The sequence below is a fragment of the Catharus ustulatus genome, chromosome 8 (assembly GCF_009819885.2).
Source record: "Catharus ustulatus isolate bCatUst1 chromosome 8, bCatUst1.pri.v2, whole genome shotgun sequence".
In the NCBI taxonomy this organism is placed as follows: Eukaryota; Metazoa; Chordata; class Aves; order Passeriformes; family Turdidae; genus Catharus; species Catharus ustulatus.
The window spans coordinates 21,507,852-21,529,279 of NC_046228.1; the positions used below are offsets into that span (position 1 = coordinate 21,507,852).

The window sequence follows — 21,428 nt, forward strand, 5'->3', positions numbered from 1 at the left end:
GTAGAAGATAAATTGAAACCAATGCTTGAGAGCCTCACAGGATTTGTTTCTACAAGCCACACAATACAAGTTGCTGCAATAATTTTTTTTAATTCCCCCTCCTCCCCCTCAGTCCCCCAGCTTAAATGTAATAGTTAAGGCAAATTTTAAGCCTCTTTTCTTCAAGGGACTTTCATTTAGTTTTATATAATAGGCCTACTTGAAAGCCTTTCTAAGAAAAACTGGTCTTCTGTGAAATGTTTACTGGCTTTGTTCTGAGCTGTTCGAGCTCTGCTTTACATCACATGGCTAGTTAGCAGTGTTTTATTATATTCTAAGGGAGATTATTTTACTCTATTTGTAAAATGACCTGCAGTGACCTGAGTTTTTAATTATGAAATTGCTACTTGATTTGAGGGGGTTGTGATTTCTTGATAGTATGTCACTACTGAACATGATCTACACATATAAAGAAGCAGAGACTGACAGAGCAATTTGTCATTTGTTGGAAGTGCCAGCCTCTTAGGTAACTGCTTGGGGTACAGGGCTACTGTGTCTATTCACCTTTATTGTCCTCTGCCATGGGTTTCAGCACACAGTCAAGTAAAAAACTCATACTCTCCCAAGCCTTGTATAAAATGCACTGTATGTACTTTACAGAGCTGGCACATTTTCAATGGCTTTGTGTCTTGGGCAATGGCTTGTAAAGGTAAATGCCTGCAAATGATTTCAGTGCCTTATCTGTTGAATAAACTGCTTTTCTTCTCTCAAGAATAAAGTTCGGTTCCTGACGGGGGGGGGGACAAAAAAAAAGCAGTTGTCAGCATTTAATCAGCTGTTTGTCCACAGCCTCTTGCTTCAGAAAGGAGACCAGGATTACTTCATTTTTAAAAGAATAAATAGATAAGTAGATTTTATTGCTTGTAATACTCTATAGCTCATCTGGTAGAGAAGTATCTTAGTACTGGTGCTTTTTGCTAGCTAGAAACCAGTGACTAAAATGCAAATGGTCAATGGCCAAGATGCTGCTACTTGTTGCCTGTATGAATATGAGTTTAGCCATGTCATTTTCCTACTACTTGGGCCTTGGTAAGAGAAGTGGCTGTGTTATTTACAGTGGTGTAATTTATACTGCACTTGCTCTATAATTGAGCTGAAAGAATCTCAAGTTATATGCATGAGTTAAAACTAAATACTGTTTTTGTTTAAAAACCCAAAATATATACAACAAAACTAAACTATGTGTTATCTATTTAAAACTTTTATTTCCTAATCATATCAGTGGAAGAAATCTAAAGAAAGAGTTTTCCTGTAATCCTGTATCAGGTTTTGGAATTTGTGACCTTAATAATTTTGCTGTGGTCCTAATATTTTCCCCTTCCCTAATATTTTACCTTATATGAGGCAACTCTGCAGGATATGTCTTGACTTTGTGCAGAAATTCACCTACTTCCTCTTGGAGTAGAACAGGGCTCTGCTTGTTTTATTTAGAATTGCATTTCAAACACTAGCCCAGTTTCAAAAAGCCCTGCTTCTGTATTTAGTATACTGCTATTCAAATCTAGATTGTGCTGACAGTAAATTTGCCCCAAAGAGTAAACTAGATAAAATATGCATATGATCAATTTAATATGCAATTAAACATTTTCCCTGAGCAATTAGCATCAAGACAACTAATAATTATCCTGTGCCACACTGCAAACATTATACGCATTTATGTAGGATGACTTTGGTAATAAGTTATGGATAAAAATATGCATATATACAAACATCTGAGTAAACATAATATCATAGCAATGAAGCATGTGCTTTTCATACTGGAGTTGATTTAATCTGTGTAAAAACAATACATTTCCCCAAAGAATGTAAAAGTTGGCATGCCCATGGTCTGGGAATTGGACCACCACTTACCTTGTGGTTACATGCATCACCTGCTTCATTCTAGTTGCAGTGCAGTAAAAGATAAAATTTGGAGTTGGAAAGTACAATTCCATTTGAACAACTGTATATACATGTGACAAAAACCAGTGGATACCCTGTTTGGAAGTCTCCTAAGCATATGAAGAAACTGAGGTAAAGAAGGCATTGTGGAAATTGGCACATGATGAGGAGGATTGTCAAAAGCGTGATACATAGCACACTTTACCTGTGAATGAATACCTAGAAGTGTGCTTGAGGGTGAGACTTGAAGGACATAATTTTTATTGTAAAGAATGCATGGCAAATAATTCTAGGTATTTCTGATGGTTACCTTGTATATCACAATGCCTTTAGAGAGATACCCTTTCAAATGTGTGATGCTCTTAAGACGTTTAGATGGATTTAAAGAATTGAGTTTTGAGGGAGTTGGCAAGTGTAAAAACTCATTGCTTTGGAGAAAAAAAATTGAGGTACATGAAATGAAAAGGTGTCACTTGGAAGATGTGGCATTCTTTGGCTAGTGGTAGGTATGTGAGGAGTAACACAGCTTATGGATGATCTGCCGTAGTGATTTCACTTTGCTTGTGGAAGTCAATGGACTGCTTGGCGAGGGAATGAAGATGTGAACCTGTTGTTGGTACACTTGAGGTTGCTTTGTATGCCAGACTGACGAGTGTGATTTAAGAAACACAGACATAAAACCAAAACAGTCTTTTAGCCAGCAACTGGATATTAAGATGTTTCGATTTTGAGCCAGTTGCTGGTCTCATAGTAGGCAAGTAAGGGAGCAGAAGGGATGAAGCTTGGAATTTAAAAATGTTGGAGGCCCTTAAATTTTAAGTATTATTTCAATATCTTTTCAGATGAGTCTGAAGACAGAAGTTATCTATGTCTTAGGTGTCAAGAAAATGGAACTCAGTTATCTTTATATAAAGTCTAATTTAGAAATGCGTTTCGAATTAATTTCCCGAGGGTACCTTGTAGAAGGTGAAAGAAGGGGTCAGACCCAATTGTAGTTGAATGTGGAATTGCCTACATGCAGTTCTGATGCTGCATGGTCTGTTCAGTTTCATCTGTTTGATAGAGACAACTTAGATGTGTATTCCTGAAGGAGCTATATTGCCACAGATATTAGTAACATAGCTGGAAAGTGTTAGAATAACTTTTTTCCCTTAGTCTTTTCACTTCACAAGACCGTTGAAGAAAGACTTTCAGGAAGGCTGGAGACTGCCTAGCCAAAGGTTATGTTTACACAATGTGGGTAACAGTCATCAGAATTTCAGGAAGATGCAAACAGAAAACTGTAATGTATATAGGATGTATTTACAGCTTGAGCTGTTGATAACCTGGTAAACAGAAGTACCTCATAGCAACAGGTTCTGTAGCTGGGCTGTGATCTCAGGTTGCAGGATGTGTAAGAGGGAATTTGAGGATTACCTTCTTCATAACCCAGTTACATTAATAGCCTTGGCTACAGAACTTATTATTATTTAAAAACACTCTTACTATTACAACGGAAAGGTGAATACACTTTTCAATTGTTTAGACTCAGATGCAGGACCAAAGCAGGAAACCTACGAATTAAAGAACAAATTCATTCCCATTCAGGAGGGAAAAGCTTGCTTTCTTCTGTAGCGCTACCACAGCCTACTGTTATTGACTAGGGCAGAGTTTTATTTTATTTATAGTAGCTATTATAAGATGATATCTTGGGTTTGTGCTGGAAATGGTGTCAACAATGAAGGGATAGTTCTGGTTATTGCTGAGCAGTGCTTACAGAGTCAAGACATCTTCTGCTTCTCCTGCATTCCTGCCAGTGAGGAGGCTGGAGGTGCTCATGAATCTTGGAGGTTATCTAGGCAGGGCAGCTGGTCCCAGGTGACCAAAGGGATGTTCCATACCATTAAATGCTATTCACAGTGTATAAAGTGGGAACAAGAAGAAGGCAGTGGTGTACACCAGCACAAGGGTGATGGTGTTTGTCTTGCCAGGTAACTGTTCCATGGGAACGGGCCCCTCTGCCCTGATGGCTGAACACCTGCCATGGGAATTAGTGCATCAATTCCTTGGTGTGCTCTGCTTGTGTATGTGGCTTTTGATTTGGCTATTAAACTGTCTTTATCTTAGCCCATGAGTTTTCCACTTTTGTTCTTTTGATTCTCTCCCCGTCCCCATGTGGGGGTAATGAGTGAGCAGCTGTGTGGATCCTAGTTGCCAGCTGGGGTTAAACTGTGGCATATAGAAATTAATGCAAGATCACAGAAGGGATACAGTTTAAATAAGTAAAGTATCAGAGACTGTTGACAGGAGCAGTACCAGGGTGTGCACACGTTTAGGGGTTGTTTTTAGATTGATTTCAGTAATTCTGTGTGTCTGTTGAATTTGGGTTATAGTTGGAAAGCCTCCCTTGTGTAAGTGTAGAGGCTTTATATTCATTCTGTTGAAAGCTGAGCCTCCAGAGCTGTATTAATACAGCTGCACCTCTATTAGCTGTACTTTTGAGCTGCTGCTTTGCACTTTCTCTAGATGTCTTCTGTGCTTGCTTGAGGTGGTGGTTTTTCAACAGAAAGTAAAATTTGTAATGTTTTCAGTGGATATAAACTACAAATGAAATATGAATGCAGGTTGGCTTCTGTGCAGCTAATTAAGCCTAAGATAATCTAGTATTACTCTTGCAGTTAGATGCCTTTGGGGTATGTGAATCCAGGAGGATGTGAAGAGTTTTTAATTTACTCTTTTTGTATAATTCTAGGTATCTCTGATTACTTTGTATATCACAATCCCCTTAGAGCGATATCCTTTCAAAGTACAAGAGAAAGACACAAAGCCTCTGTGTAGTAACAAAGTGAGTTTTATACCAGAAAAGGCACACAAACCTGCATTCTAGCAGTGATGATGATCTTAGGGGAGAAGTTTCAGACTGTAGCTTTTCCTCCATTCACACCATTTATGCAGTAGTTGGTCTAAAAGTGTAATAAAGTTCACAGCCTGGTCACTTCTCTCTATTTGGTACTGCCCTTGTACTGGCCTTTGCCTTGTGCTCTTTGAATGCATGGCTGCTACATTAGGGTTTGTAGCAGGTGTAATGTTTCCACACTTCTGCCTGTCAGGGCGTTTTTGCCATCATTTGAGTTGCTGTGTGCTTTTTACCATGCTTTGTGAGCCTGTAGGACTAACATGGGAGCTACTGGATAGTTAGCAAGTTGATATTAAAATGCAGAGTTTAGTTTAACCTGCAGTTCCTGAAATATAATTATTTTTATTTTTTCAGATATGGAAAGTAAACAGTTTTTTCCACAAACAGAATGGATGCAGGAAAGGGATTGCAGCTGAAAGTACTCACAGAACCTTTTCTTGCCTGGGACCAAGAATGACTGTTTCAGTAGCTGAGACAGAAATCAGTGCCTGTTGCTGATGAAGCTTTTACTTTTCAATATTAATATTTTTAAAAACAGTATTTAGAGATGCTTCTGGCAGTATTTCTTGTTCAAAGACTTCTTTTTTCAAGTCATGATAAAAACCAAAAAATAATAAAACAAGGAGTGTAGATAGCCCTCAAAGGTAGTTTGTGAAAATGCAGGTGTTCTGAGAAAGTCAGCTTGCTCCTTCTGTCCTTCCTAAGGCTGCAAATAGGCTGGGACCAGGACAGTGGATCTGTATTGAAGGTCATGGCAGCTTCACTTCTCAGTAAAATTTGCTCCTCTATGCTGGTAACCCTGTAATTACTTACGTGCTGTTTCTGTTCATAGGATAACAGAGATCTATTGTTTGGGTATCATGCATAAGGATGTGTTTTCCAGCAGGTAGTTAGATGATTGGTGAGGTGGTTCTGAAAAGGCATTGAGAGGCAGTTGCAAATGTGAACAGTTGAGGTTTTTGGTTTACTAGTCAAATTTCTTGGGAGCGTGTGTTAAACTTTTAATTTCTTTTAATGTGTGTGTACACTTAATGAGATAGCACTTAAGACTGTAATTGTGTGTACACAGCTAATGCCTAACAGTTTTCAGACAATCTGTTTAAAACCTCAGAGTGCTATAGCAATGCAAATAGGAATCTTCTTGCTTTGAATGGGATTTATAGTTTTGAGTAACTTTGCATACTCAAAAATAAAGTAAAACAAAACTTTTCAGGACCTACTGTCACTTCTTGGGGGGTGGGATGTTAGAACATGTTACATGCTTTAAGAATTTCATGGTAACTATAAATATAATCAAATAAGCATATAAATTGCACAAGCACAGAAACTACATAGGAAAACAATTGTTACTTTGGGCTGTAGTTCTGAGACAAGTTCTGGCATAAGGTAACAGAAGTCCAGCTGAATTTTTTCCCAAGGATTGATTTTGTGCAGGGGCAAAGCCTGTTAGTTTCTCAGAATAGATAGCTATGAGTCATTAAAATAAACAAAATAATTTACTGGTTGCATAAATGACTTCTAAGTCTTTGCATGGACACTGCACTAGTTTGACTAATGCTAGCACTATTGTTATTTCTAAATTAGTGATGATATGAAAGGTGTCCTTGCCCATGGCAGGGCGCTTGGAATTAGATTTTTGTCCTTTCTGACCTAATCCATTCTATGATTCGTTATTTTTTGTGGACCAATCAGAATGCAGAATATGTAAAGACTGTGAGCAGTAAGGATGGTGGAACCTTATTGTTTCGCAATGTGTAAACTATTCAAATAGTTAAAATGCTTCGTGGTTTTTTGGTGGCTTTGGGGTGGTTTTTTCAGTTGGATCAATTACAAAACACTTACCGAGGGCGCTAAACCAATATTTTTTTATTTTTAGTCTTTATCTGTAGCCCAAACTTATATTAATCATGTTTTTTTTATTATCATGTTCTTTAGTGACTGAAGTAAGAAAGCCATAAACAAAATTCAGTGTACACACTTTCATATATTTTTAGTGAAAACTGTTTCAAGTGTTAGAATAATCACAATCAATTATTGTTTAGAATAATTTTGAAATTATAAATGTTGTGAAATTGGCTTTTGGTGGTGTGTGTTGGTGATACAATATTGTCATACAGTACATGGTTTTAAGACTATTTAGAGGATTGATGGACTGCAGTTGTTGTATGTATGGTGTTTGAAGGGATTGATTGACTATGGCACTTGAATATGTGATGCTTAAATAAGTACAGTTCAATTTCTACTTGGAAAGTAAAATAAAAACCCAGCCTGTTTGCAGGTGCTGAGTTGGTGGTCTACTATTGCCCCATGATGTGTATATCTTTATTTTTTAAAAATCCACTTTCCTGACTGCTCTTTGTGAAACTTCAATTTCTGAATGTATTTTGGCATAAGGGATGAATTTTCTGTAAATTTGCTCTTAGTGCAATTGGGAATACAGTTATTAGAACAAAGCAGTCTTTTAAATTTGAATGTTCAGTTTCTAGTAACCTAGCAAACTAAATTGTTTTGCAAGTTGTCATATACCTTTGCAAAATTAAAGGGATGAAAAATTCTTTTCATTTTATTAGTTCTGTTGAAGCATTAGTGTGTTACTGGGTAAGAATTATTCAGACCTCCCTTGTGTGACAGAGCAGACACCATACTCCTGAAGCTTTTGTAACGCAAATATTAAATATTAACATTAAATATTAAGTATTACTGGTTCATCTGGTTCTAAATACTACAGTGTTGAATAACCAACTTGAATAGAGCTCCTTCCTGTAAGAGATGAAATGGAATTAACCTTCCTGAGGACTCATCTTTGTTTTTCAAAAGAGATATGATTGCTATATTTTAGAAGATAAACTATTGTTTAGAAAAATAGATATAGGATGTGCATTGCTGTTTGGACTACATTCTGCTGCTGTTAAGAAACAGCTAAAAAAATGCACCTGACCCCCCCCCCAAATTAACCCCCAAATCCATTAGTTTATGCTAATTGAGACAGTTGTGAGCCAGAACTAATACTATCAGTATGAATTCAGGTTTGCTTCGATTGTGCAAGCTAAAGCAAATTGAGATGTCTTGTTTACTGTGCTGACAGGAGGGTGTGTGTATTCTTTCAGTAGTAGAGAGAACAGACCCTGTAATACAGTTATGAATGTACATGGCTTCAAAGAATATACTGCACCCTGTAAGTTTTTTGGAAACTTGTATATGAAGTGATAGGATTTGCAAGCTCTTTGTGATTGGTTTTTGGTATGGGAACATCAGTCTTTGTAGCCCTGAACTACCAACAACCTTTGTCCTTTATTTTACCTTCAGAAAAAAAAAAGAGGGGGGGGGAGGTGGGGGCATGTTTGAAATAGGGAAGTAAATGAATGTTGGCTAATGGCCATGTCTTTTCCTAGAGCAAAAAAATATCTTGGAAAGATAGATGAGATTGTGGACCTGGATTTGAATGATATGTGAAGCTTAGTAAATTATTTATCAGCACAAGCCTTTTTGAAATGGGTAAAGCACTGTTACATCCAAGTGAAAGAGAACGGTATGGTTGCCAAGAGGAGATTTTTACTGGATTCCACTATAAGAATAATCTGTCTTTTTTAATTATCTGTATTAAACTTTAAGTAGCAGTTAAGAAATTTTCACAGTATGCTGGAAAATCTGTTTGAATAGCTCTGGACCCTTTCTCTACTGCTGATTATTGGCCTAGTTTATGTATTTTGGGTTTTTTGTTAATATCATTTTGTTCCAATAACATATCTGACAAAAGCAAAATGATGGCAAAGATCTGTTTAATTATATCTGACTGGCAAGAATAGTAACTAAATTCTATTTTATCATATTTTTAGATACTTATATATTTATGTTTTTAACAAGTGAAAAGTCCTGCAAGTAATTGGTATAACCCTTCCCACCTATAGAACTACTAATCGGATTCAATGTCATCGTTCTAAAACTGACAACACCACCAATAATGCTTTTTTTTTTTTTGGAAGCGCAACCATTTTTTTAAAGCTGTCTGGTTTATAACTTAAATGATTGTTTTTATCCAAGTAGCAATTTCGTATTTCAGCTGACCATATAATCAATAATGGAGACCTTAGTAAGACAGACAACTGCAGATGGTTTTTGTTCCTATTGGTTGTCAGAAGGTGACAGAAGTTCCTTTTTGTAGATAATGAGAGAACACACATCTCCTTACTTACAAAAAATTCAGTTCTGTTTATCTTTTATGTATATTCTTTGGGGTATACAAGTATGTCAATATTTCAGTAATTGGATTGTGAAGAGTTGAGTGATGAGCAGACCTTCTGAGGACTAAGCTTTCAGAAAAAGTAGGGTATGTTTATGTGGAAGGATGTTTATGTGTGCTCCTTTCCTTTGACTAAGGCCAAACTTAGCTTCCTAGTGTCAGTATTCTTCATGCTCCTTGACTTAAAATGACCATAAAGCTTAATAACATAAAAATAGTTTTGATATAATGGCATATCATCATGGAACTAATTTCTTCACAAGAATACCCTTAAAAACAAGGTTTGCCCACTTCCCAGATCTGTAATGGAATACAGATTTATAGGTCAAGTGAAGATAGCTTCCAAGTAGTGTAGCATAAAGAGGAAATGAAAAATGAAGGTAAAGCAAATAAATGATTGCTTTGATATGTTAAACAGCATTGTCTATCTGAATCTGGAAACTATGAATCTGTGAAAGAAACCATTTTAATCTGAGTTACTATGACACTCTCTGCTAGAAGGTACTCTTATTTGACTATCCCATTTGAGAGAAATAGTTGTATATTATTTTATTTGTTACAGACCTGTTTACTGATACTTCCATGTAGTCATTAAGACATTAATATTTTGGATGTTGCCAGTTAGCGTTTTAATTAAAGCTCTAAAATGTAATGCAGAAACTATATAATAGATACTTACACTCTGATAATTTGTCATGTAATTGATAAGGAAGATGGGTAGTAAATTTGTACTTCAATTCTGAAGTAATTCTCTGAAGAGTTCTGTGTATTGCTTTCTGACATTGAAAGATTTGCAAGGTTTTTGTTATGGATGTGTATCAGAGCTGATGGGACTCATCTGACTGTAATGGATAACACTTGATCTGTTAAAACTAGTGTTTTTAGCCCAAAAATGGTAGTTTCATAGGGGTTGTGAGTTGTATTGGATTTCCAATTAATAAAATATGTCTTGAATCTGAGAATTTTTACTAAGCTGGTTTTCTTGTATAAAGGAACTGTATTTGTCTGTAATAAAGAGTAGTTCACATCTTGATCCTTCTTGAGCACTGTTAAATTTCAAGAAGTGATTGTGTTCTGGAGTTGCAGTTGTGTGTGCAAGAAGAGTGTCCCAAGTTCCAATTTTTTTCTTGTTTTTGATAACACTACTCTTGTACTGATGACATTTACATGGATTAATGCACAGGTTGGCTTATTATGGGCCAACTTAAAGTTGATGAAATTTGTTAAGCAATTAATATGTGGTATAACAAAATACCAAGTAAAAGCCATGGAGACTGGTGGGTTTTGGTTTGGTTTTTGATTTTGTTTTTTTTAACTAAGTGTCTGTTTATTTTTAAATCTAGCCACGAGCTGATCCCATCCCGATATGTAGCTTTTGCTTGGGAACAAAAGAATCAAATCGTGAAAAAAAACCAGAAGAGCTCTTGTCTTGTGCAGATTGTGGCAGCAGTGGTAAGTTGGCTGAATTTATAAATACTGGAAGTGATTGTCTTAATATGTCTTCTAAAAAATATTTTAAGCTTGTTTACCTTATCCTCTCTTTGAACCAACATAAATGGAGAACTGAACTCAGGAGGGTGAAAGAGTTTGGTTTCTTTTCTTGGTTTTGTTTGTTTTGGGGTTTTTTATTTTTTAAACTAGAATTTTGTCATATGTATAATTAGGATAATTGCAAGTGAGAAGTCTGAATTCATCTTTGTCGAAGTATAGATCTGCTGAGTAAATTAAGAGGGGAAAAAACACACTTTTACAATAGAAGAATTCAGTTATTGTTTGGGATATATGTTGGCTCTGAAAACTCATTTTTGCATTGTGACATCAAATGATGATCAAGAATTTTGCTTGCACTGTTCAGAAGCTGAGGAATAATCATAATAAAGACTATGTAGCAGTCTCTTCTGCTGTGTGTCTTGTGTATCCAGCTCACTTTTTAATAAAATTGTGTTACTCAAGAGGGAATTTGAATACTATTTCAGGTAAAATACCACATCAGGTGGGCGGGGTGTTAGTTGTCAAGTACAAGATAATGACACTACTGATTGCATGTACCTTACTCCTGTGTGTTGCAGCAGCTCTAGCACACTCTGTGGCTGTTCCTAACATAGGTGCTTCTCTTCTTTGTGGTGACCAGTGTGGGGCATGAGGGCAGAGCCTGAGCTTGTGTCAGGGGAGGTTGAGAAAAGCTTCTTCACCTAGAGTGTGGTTGTGCACTAGAGCAACCTCCCCACTAGAACTGGGGAATAGTTGCCCCAGCTGTGCACTAGAGCAGGCTCCCCAGGGCACTGATCACTGCACCAAGGCTGACAAAGTTCGGAAAACATTTGGACAATGCTCTCAAGGTACATGGTGACTCCTGGGAATGTCCTGTGAAGGGCTGGGAGTTGGACTCCATGATCCTTTCAGGTCCCTCCCAGCTCTGGATATTCTGTGATTCTGTAATCTGGAGTCCATGAGTATCATCATTTTGTAGGTATGCTGATGGTAACTGTGGTAGTACCAAGGACAGACTACATTGGTACTAGAGTAAAAACGAAACAGTATGGATAAAAACGTGTTTACAGTTAATCAGTATATGTTATTGATTATCTGCTTCTCAATCTGTCACCCTGGTAGTTACGGTGTATTTTTTAATATATTTTAGCCAATTATTACACTCTGAAATAAGAAAATAACTTTTTAAACCCAGTATGCAACAGCAAACCTCATAAATTTTAAATTATCTTCCTGTAGTGCTTTATAGGTCTCCTCTATTTTCAAGTCTGTTTTCTGATATTTGCAAAATTAATACTTGGTTAGACTCTGGTGCACAGAGTTTATGTTCATCAGGTGAGCTTAGGTATCAACCACTCTTCTGTTGTGTAATAATTCCCTGGTGGGTCTTAAGACACTTTAGAGCTGGAAGTCTTGACTTTCATGGATCAACTTCTATTAGAATTAACACCAATACATTCTCTCTGCCTCATTAAGACTAAATTATCTTTAATTAGTTCTTCAGATGTCTTAGATATAAGGAATGAAATGTTGAGACTGCCAGTCGGTTTGCTGGATGGTTAAACTTTAGCTACTGATGCCTAACTAAAATAAAAACCAATTTCAGTGCAATTTATAAATAACAAAACTTCACTCAAGTGGAGTTTTATTGTAATTGGATTTGTAATTTTGCACATTGCAGTGTGTCTCAAAGCTGGTCTTGCTGTCTAACAAATAGAAAAGGAATTGCATGTTGTGCACAGCAAGCAAATTGTTCAGTTGATCAGAGATTAAATTGCAGTGCCCACTACTGGTATGTCTGTTTTCCCTTTTTGTTTTTTGTGTCAAATTGCTTTTGTCTTTTCAGGTAGTGCTTCTGCGTTCTGAAAGCAGAAACTAGCGGGATAACTGCACATTTTTGTGGTATTTGGGAGGAAAAAGCATTTGGGTAGTAGAAATGAAATGCACTGCTATGTCAGTTGGCACAGAGGATTTTCTCAAGTAGTAAGATGAGGCATGTCAGATGTGAGAAAATAAATCCCATTACAAAAGCAGACGTAGTTGCTCTTGGTTGTGGTTGGGTTTTGTGTTGGTGGTTCTTTTTCTCCCCCTCGTGCTTTTTCACTATCTCTTGATTTTGAAAAATCAATACACTTGAGAACTGGAGTTGAACTCTGCTTTTATTTTTCCGAACAAGATGTGCAGAAGTAATTAAAGAGCTGCTGCTGACAGATTTTCATGAGGATTTGAAGTTGTAGAATGAGGAGGGAAAAAATTGAGTGACTGGAGAATTATAATAAATGTTTTTTAAAAGGGGAGAAAAGAGCAAAGAGTAGATTATCTGTGGGTACTCTGCTTTCAAATTGTGTGTTATCCTGAGGAGGCAAGAGGATTACTCATCAAAGATGGGTAGAGGAGGCTGGAGACCAGAGCAACAGAGACACCGAACTCAGGTCAAGAGCAATAGGGACAGAAAATGTTTGGAAAGAACTGGGCAGAGATTGCTTTATAAATGAGATTTAGGGTATGCTTTAGTAATAATGGAATATAGAAATTGTCTTAATTATTGCTGTCTATTAGGCTAGTTGGATAAAAGGATCTGCTAAGAAACCTGCAGGTAGAAAAAAATGGTACATCCCTAAGACAGGTGCCACTGACCATCTCTGCTCATAGCTAAAATCTCCCTAAATAATAATAATACTTTCTACCTGAAGGATTAGCAGATACAAGTTGAGGGCTTGGTTTTTTGGGGTTTTTTTGGTGAATTGTCTTATACAGTAGCTCCCAGCATTTGTGGTCAAGTTAAAAATATCTGGAGATATTAGCATAACTAATTTAGCACTGTGTTTAATTGTAGTTGCTGATCTAATGCTTGTTCTTTTAAAAGACTAGCTTTCCTCAAATCCTTTAATGAATAAAAAGGCTCAGATTTGTGAGGAAGACATGATAGTGGGCTGGTTAAAGAAATTTCTTCAATCACAAAGGAATGAGACCCTCACTTTTGACTTCCTGGTCTCACCTATTTCTGCCACATTGGTGTATCAGGAATCTTAAACATTTCTAACACAGATTGAATGAATTTTGAGGTGTTTTCCTTTTAAACTAGGCCTGCATGTATTACTGGTGAAATTTTTGAGCTTGTAAAGGTCTAAATTTCCGGTAATCTGGTAAACTTGTTTGGTACATTAAAATATTGATGCTGCTGAGTTTCAAAAGAAAATCAACATGGTGGAACCAGGAGAAATTAGTAGTTTAAATACTACAAACTAGTGTTGGAAACCTCTTGCAGTTTTATCAGGTTCTGGATATGGAGAAGATGGTATGTTTTTAATTTCACTTTTGATTAGTTAGGGCTGAAATACTGCAAATTTGTAAGCCCAAAACATGTTTTCCTTCAACTCTCAAATTTAAAAAAAAAAAAAGCTGTAAAATCAGTGAAGGGCACAGTAACTTCAGCTGAGTATGGAAATCTGTTAAACTACAAAATCTGTGTAGTTGCTATGACTCTAGTTAAACAGAGTTCCTTTTAAAATTGAAAAGGGGTTACCACTTAATGTCTGATAGGCATTACCCTATACATGCTTTTGTTAGATTTGCACTGTCAATTTGTGTCTAAAATGAGTAGTTTAAGTATTATCAGCTATTAAAGAACAATACTATATGGTATTTTGAAATCTAGAAGTTTCTGGGCTGTCTCTGCTAGTGCATACCTAGAAAAGACAGTGAAAAAACATGATAAATACATAGTGACGGTTCCCATTTGCACCCTTCCACTTCTAGTTACTTGTGGCTCAAGGATTTGGAATTGCAGACAGAATCTTTAATACCAGTGGAATATTTGTTTTTAATTTTGTCTGATAATACAATCTAACGCTCAGAAATGTATGAAGCTGTGCAATTGCTTGAATGAGAATTGTTCCATTGGTAGATAAGAGATAAAAAGTAACATAGCTACACTTAATTTGTTCAACCAGTGGTTACCAACCAGTGAGAATGGATATTTCATGTGTTTTTACATTGCAGTTATTTACTTAAAATTAAAATTAAAAATTTAACTGCAACTTACTTGCTCCTTGAAATAAATCACTTCTGTGCAGGGTAGATAACTGGAATTAAATATACTTACATTGAAGTGATTGATTTTGTGCTTTAATGTGTTAATAGAGTTGTTATGTCATAGTTGATAAAATAAGTCTTTATGTGGTATTGATTACTAATATCAGCCTCTCCAGGGGGTTTCAGTGAAGGGAACAGTATCTCATTGAACTCATCTCTGCAGTTATAGTATATTTGTCACGCTCTTGAAAGTGCATACTCAATTTTAAGCACAAAGAATGTTGGTATATCTTAAACTGTGTGCTAAGAATCAAATGGTTATGCTTTTTTGATATCTTTCTGAAACTATTCTTTGAATTTATTATTGATTACTCTCTAGTAATAGATTATATCCCTGCATTTTATTTTGAGATAATATACAATTGAAGTTAACTTTCAAAGTTTAACAATAAAGTGGTTTAAGCCTTGGACAAATAGAATAAAAGGAAGTAAAATCTGAAATTGTCACTTACTCACGTGGCTTTTGCATTCTGTCAGTCTTTGCTATTCATGCCTCAGTCCATTAGAAGATAAAAACAGCAAATGCTCATAGATTAGATTTTATTTTTATTTATGGTGTTTTAGCTCAGTCTTGGACTGAGAAACGGTCAATGGAAAAAATCTGAATTACTGTGACTACATCATTACCTAGAAGAAAGCACTCATTCCAACTCTGACAATGAGAAGAGAGCACCTTTGATGCATGCCACTTCACTGCAGCCATCTCTAAGTGCAGCATGGCATCAGGGATTCTTATCTTTCTGACAGCTTCTGTGTTTATCTTCTTGATAGATAATCTCTGAATATAATACTATCATGAAGTGTTTCCCTGGGAAGGCTTAGCCCTTCCTATATAGCAGTCCTTTTATCTTTTCTGTATTAAGGGTACACTCTGAGGTTGTTGAAGATATGAAAAAAATCACTGCCAGTATTGCCCAAGGTGTTGAATGTGTTCACGTATCTTCTGTTAATTGGAAAGGTCATGTAGGCTTTCGAGGCTACTGTGTAGAGAGGATGGTCCTGCCCAGGAAGTCTTGTGTTTTGTGGGAGGTGATAGTTCAACTGCTCCACACCCACCCCCTCAATTTTAAACCTTCTATAATTTTCTTTATACCAATTGCCAAATTCACTTTTTCCGTTTTTATTACTCTGTAATTGTCCTTTGTGTATAATTAAGCAATAAGTGAAATAAAAAAATGTGTGTAGTGGGGCTGTTCAGTTTCTCTGGTAGGTACTTAGTATAGTTAGAAAAATAACTAATGCAGTTTTATCTAAATATTTCCTCTGTTTGTTTTGCACTGCTGAGAAAAGGGAGTGCGGTCAAGTTTTTAAATATACAGTAATTTCACGATTATAAGCTGCATGTCTGGGTGTCAGCAACGTTTAGGTCTTTGTCAATATATAAGCCACACCTGATTATAAGCCGCACTTTCGTTAGCAGTGAACTTTCACAAAGTTGCCAATTAGTAACAGAATCACGGGGTTTACTGGCAGGTGCTGACCTTGGAAACATTATTTCCAGGCAAAAAAAGATACAGACAATAGCTGCGGCAGCGTATATTAACAAGCAGAAAAAGATACGAACAATAGTGTGGTCATTTTACAAGCATTTCCAATGAATCTGCATTGCCTTTAAATAGCCACTCAGCTGGGCAGCCGCACAGCCGCACGGGCGGGTTGGGAGCCAGGTGGCTGGAGAGCCAGGCAGCCGCGTGGGCAGGCGGGGAGCCAGGTGGGCAGCCGCACAGCTGCACGAGACTGAAAACACTGAAAAAATACAGAGAACTATTGCGGGCTCCGGCTTGGCTCGGGGCTGCTGTGGGCTCTCACTTCCAGGTTGGAAGATTTCTGAACGTCGTTCATATATAAGCCGCTCCGGAGTACAAGCCGCATTTCCGGGTACGGACCAAAACTTTAGTCAAAATGGTGCGGCTTATAATTGTGAAATTACTGTACTTTTTTTCAGAACCAAGTTTAATGTGATATGGAAATCACCTAGTGAAAATGAAAACTTCAGTTTTAGCTGCTTATGTAGACCATTCCCTGGTGTTAGTTACAGTAGAAGTCAGTTTTCTATCTGTCTTCATGAATGGGTTTCATGACAATTACTCTGTGTATTTGTATGAAGTAGATGAGTTAAATAATGTGTTGAAAAATTCTGAAAGCAGCTGGTGCTTGCTGAGATTCTGAAAGTTTGCTGATCGTGCTGGCTATATCCTGCTGAACTTCAAAATCAATCTAACCAATCTTAGATCTCAAGCTCTCAATAAATTTTGGTATTTTTTAGGACATCCGTCGTGTTTGAAATTCTGTCCTGAGTTGACAACAAATGTGAAGGCCTTGAGGTGGCAGTGCATTGAATGCAAGACCTGCAGCGCATGTAGGATCCAAGGCAAAAATGCAGTAAGTTATACTTGGCTCTTCTTTGTTTATGGAAGCTTTATAATTAGCACATGTCCAAATGCAGATAATTGATGTACAACTTCAGCAATTCTGTATTAAATTTTCTCTTTTTCCTTCTCTCCACCCCCTCATCCCTACCCCTCAGGATAACATGCTTTTTTGCGACTCCTGTGATAGAGGGTTCCACATGGAGTGTTGTGACCCGCCACTGTCCCGAATGCCAAAAGGTGATCTTAAAAATCTTTTCCATTCAAATACTTACATTTTCAGTCTTGTATTAAGTGACCAAAACCTCTTGAGCAAGCTGTTTTATTTTTTCTTTTCAATGACAAATAGTATGATTTCATTCATATCAAAGGCAGTTTTATTTGTCATTATATGAGGAGTTTTCTCCTCAGGAAAACAATCAACGTCTGCGCGTAGCTGACCAGATGAATTTACTGTGTAACAAGTTGTTGCCCAGTTTATTGAAGGTGAAGCTTTAGAATGGCTGTTTAAATGCTTGGAGTAGATACACTGACAAAGAAGTCCTTGGAATATGTGGAAGAGACTCTTCATGCCTTTTCTAGGAGTAATTGGAAAAACAGGCAAACAAAACAAAATGCATGTGTCTTCAGGTTTTCTAATCTCTAGATTTGACCTATGGCACCTCTCACTTTTACATCTTTATGGCTTTCCCTATTTAGTCTTTAAGTTACATTAAAGACATTCTTCAGTTCCTCCCCTCCCAGTCCCCAGCCTTATCGACAATAAGTGTTTAGACCTGGCTATATAATGTTAAAAGGATTCTAAATTCAAGTTGTATATTAAAACATATATACCTAGGTGTGTGATGTAATATATTCTTTAGCTTGCTCTACCCTAGTAGCTTTGTAACACACATGTACATTTTTTTTACCCTGACTTAATTGGGTCTGGAGGAACCTCTGGGTAGTATAGGGAGGGACAAGCTAGAACAGAAATTGTTCTAGGAACCTAATTGTTCTTAATTTTTCCATAATGCTTATTGCCTCTTGTTTCCCCCTTTCCATGAGAACTTTGCTTTTAAAAATTTCAGACTATGGATAGAGTTGGATCACTTTTTTGTGCACTTTCCTTTCCCTATGTTCTGTTCAAGAGATAATTTGCTGACCTTGTGTATACTTGGTATGTATCTTGGTACACATCTGCAGTACAGATTGGATAAGTTGTGTATGTCTGAAATCTTTTTCCTTTATGTAGGGATGTGGATTTGCCAGGTCTGTAGACCAAAGAAGAAAGGGAGAAAGCTGCTTCATGAGAAAGCTGCACAAATAAGGAGACGATACGCAAAACCTATTGGACGACCGAAAAATAAATTAAAGCAACGAATGTTGTAAGTTTTTCTTGGTTTTTGTTTCTTTAACTGTTTCCGAGATTGTAGTCAGATAAGAGTTTGATACACGTTTAAGCACAGTTTTTCACTCCATTTCAGTAGACTAAAAATAGAAAATGAGTGATTTAGTATGTGCCTTTCAACCTAATGTTCAATAACTTCCAAATTATAGTAGATGCTTTTGGTGTCATGTCAGAAGATGATAAAAAAATTACTGTAACTTAATTTTTCAGATCCTGTAAGTTTTTATCAAAAATTGTTCCTATAGCAGATTCAAATAAACTTCTCTACAATAACATATGCCAGAGTTGTCTTTGAAGTGTAACTTCAAATAATTGAAATACCTACAGAATATAAAGAGGATAATATCAAACTAGTTATATATAACTTCAGGAGACTGTTCTACTCAAAGAGCTGTTTGAAAACTGTATAAAAATTCCTTCATTAGTTAATATCAGCTCACAAAACCCATTCCAAAAAGCAAACTATACAAGTGATAGAGAAGTTATGATTTCAGTGGTACTCTGGAAAAAAATATTACTTGAATTCTGTTGTTAAGCTGCCACTGGTTACTAGGAAAAGAGATTGCAATTCCTCTTGCTTCTCAGGAGTGTGTTTATCTAAAACAAGAGTGTGCTGTAATATTTTTTTAGCATCTGTCTTCCCAGGAAACACTAGTTGGACATTGTAAGTCATGGTTAGAGGATTGTTTAAGTAGCATTCAAATACTGAGCTGACATTACACTGTTAAACAGGAGCAGATTCTGTGTCAGCTGCAGTAGCATGTTGCCCTCCATCACATGTTCCTATCCACATACACATTTTCCCCCCTATTTAAATATTATTTAACTGTTTAGCTATGTGAAGTGAGCAATTGAAAAGCTTTCTGACTCTACCAACTACTCATTTTGTACATTGTGACATTCTTCTCTACAGTCTAAAAACCTGCCTTGTATTATTCAGAGTTACATGAGAGCTTCTCTAAAACTCTGCATTTTGCAAAACAAGGATTTTTGAAGCCAGTGGAGCCCACATGTGAAAGTAGAAGGAAAAGTACTTACAGTATAGTGCACTAGTCAAGTGATGTACTTGATGACATGTATCTTGCTGTATTGTTTTGCCTTTCTGTCTGCCAGGATCTTTTCATCTTGCCTTTTTGGTTTTTACTCTCACTACATGAGAGTAAGAGATATAGTTACACTGGTTGTTGAGACTGTGCTGTTAGACTGGGTGAAACATTGTACTTCTCTGTTCTCCTCCTGAATAAATAGCTTAGGAATTTGAAGGTCATTGAGATTTCTATATATCATTGTGCTTGCATAATAAAAATATTCCCTATCTCTCTAGCTATGCCTTGGGATTTAGTTGTATCTCTGGTTTTACCCTTTGAAAACACATAAACCTTCAGCTGGAGGTTAGGGCTTTCTTGTGGTTTAGGAGTGCTTAGTGCTACTGCCTTGACTCTCCAAACCACAGGCTGCTCACTTGCTTCCCCCTCCCCTTGCCAGTGGCTGGAGAGGTGAGTTGAAGGCATGAAAATTGAAGATCCAGATTGAGATAAGAACAATTTACTGGAAACAGCAGTGATATAAGACAGCAAAGAGTAACAGCTACATACAAGACAGGCAAAACAATTCACATGTGATTATTTGGAATGGTGTTACCCAGCTGCTCCCCACTTACCTGAGTGGAAACAACCCCTTCTCCCTGGAAGAGAGTCGCTTTCCCTGCCGTGACATGGTACAGAATAACCTCTGGGTCCTGGACATGTTCCCCCTGGCCACTGCAAAAATTAACCCTGCCCTGACCAGAACCAGGACTGGTTCTAGTACAGTCCTGCCATCTTACTTCTCTACAGACATGTCTCTGGTGTGGGTTCCCAAAGGGTGGGTTTAGCAGCAATGTCCCCCCTGCCCCCCTGACACTAACTCTGGTTCTCTTCCCTGCTTGTACATGTAATAGAAGGGTTGGAAATGTTATGAGGGTTTTGCTATTGAGATTCTGAGCTGCAACTTTTAAAGTGAATATCATGCTAAAGCATGTAGAAGTTTTCAGTATTATATGAAGATTATTAATATTTTCAGAGAAGTTTTCTTGGTAGCACATGATCTGCATGAGCATGTTACAGGAGTGTTTGGAAAGCTCTTTGTAAAATAAATACTTGCAATACTGCCAGCACATTTCTATTACTTCAGTGTCTCATATATAAAAACAAAGTAATCTTGTTTTGGAAAAAATAGTGGTTGGAGATAGAATAAGAGAGGATACTCTTCCACATGAATTCCTATTTAAAAGTGATATTGGGGTATGGAAGACAATAGTGTCAAACACAAAAAGTGTGTGGTCACATGAAATGCAGGAAGGTTAGTCAATGCCATTTAGTACAAAGAAAACCTGTTCAGTGGTACTGGAATAATTTTTTGCCTGTTGACCATCTATAGGAAGCTCTTCACAGGCCAATTACTGGGTAAGATTAACTGAAACCAGGTGTGTGCTGGCCTCTGGCACTGCTGGTGATTGCCACATGTGGTGCTGAGAATAGGTCTTGTGACAGACTTATGTGTATGCTGCCAAAGGATTCAAAAGACTTGGAAGTTTTTGGTTTTGTTGGCTCTTAGAAACTAACCAAATTTAAGGATGTGTGGGTGGAAAAGGGAGGGGACCCTTGAAGGTCAGTAAACCAGATGATAGCCCTAGGCTGTTGAATTCCTAATTAGAAATAACCTGTTGCAATTAATTACTTCAGTATCTCAATTAGGAAGGCAAAAAATCTGTGAAGGAAAACTTTCTGCTGCAAAGTAAATAAGCTAACTTCAAAGAGCAGAATAGAAAAGGGAATGAAAAAAAGCAAAATAATTTTGTTTGACTTTGTAATTTGTTTGCGTGTCCTGATAAGTGTTTCTTTTACTGGAGATATTTTCAAAAGTTCTGTATCTATATGCTAGAATATACTGCTCTGCAGTGTAGTTCCTCTCTTCAGTTATTAGCAACTAGTTAAGCCTGTTATTCTGCTCTCACAAATGCTGGTTTTCAGTATGCCCTTTTTCTTC

At 36.9% G+C, this 21,428-nt stretch overlaps 1 protein-coding gene across 6 annotated transcripts in view; it reads left to right on the forward strand.

Moving 5' to 3' along the window:
* The window catches only part of KAT6B (lysine acetyltransferase 6B), a 110,143-nt gene that overhangs the window by 42,152 nt on the left and 46,563 nt on the right, over positions 1-21,428 (forward strand). For all 6 annotated transcript variants that reach the window (XM_033066199.2, XM_033066200.2, XM_033066196.1 and 3 more), the window contains exons 3-6: positions 10,400-10,508; positions 16,909-17,024; positions 17,170-17,251; positions 18,246-18,378. In XM_033066199.2, the coding sequence (XP_032922090.1) occupies positions 10,400-10,508; positions 16,909-17,024; positions 17,170-17,251; positions 18,246-18,378 (440 nt within the window). The remainder of the gene's footprint in view (positions 1-10,399; positions 10,509-16,908; positions 17,025-17,169; positions 17,252-18,245; positions 18,379-21,428) is intronic.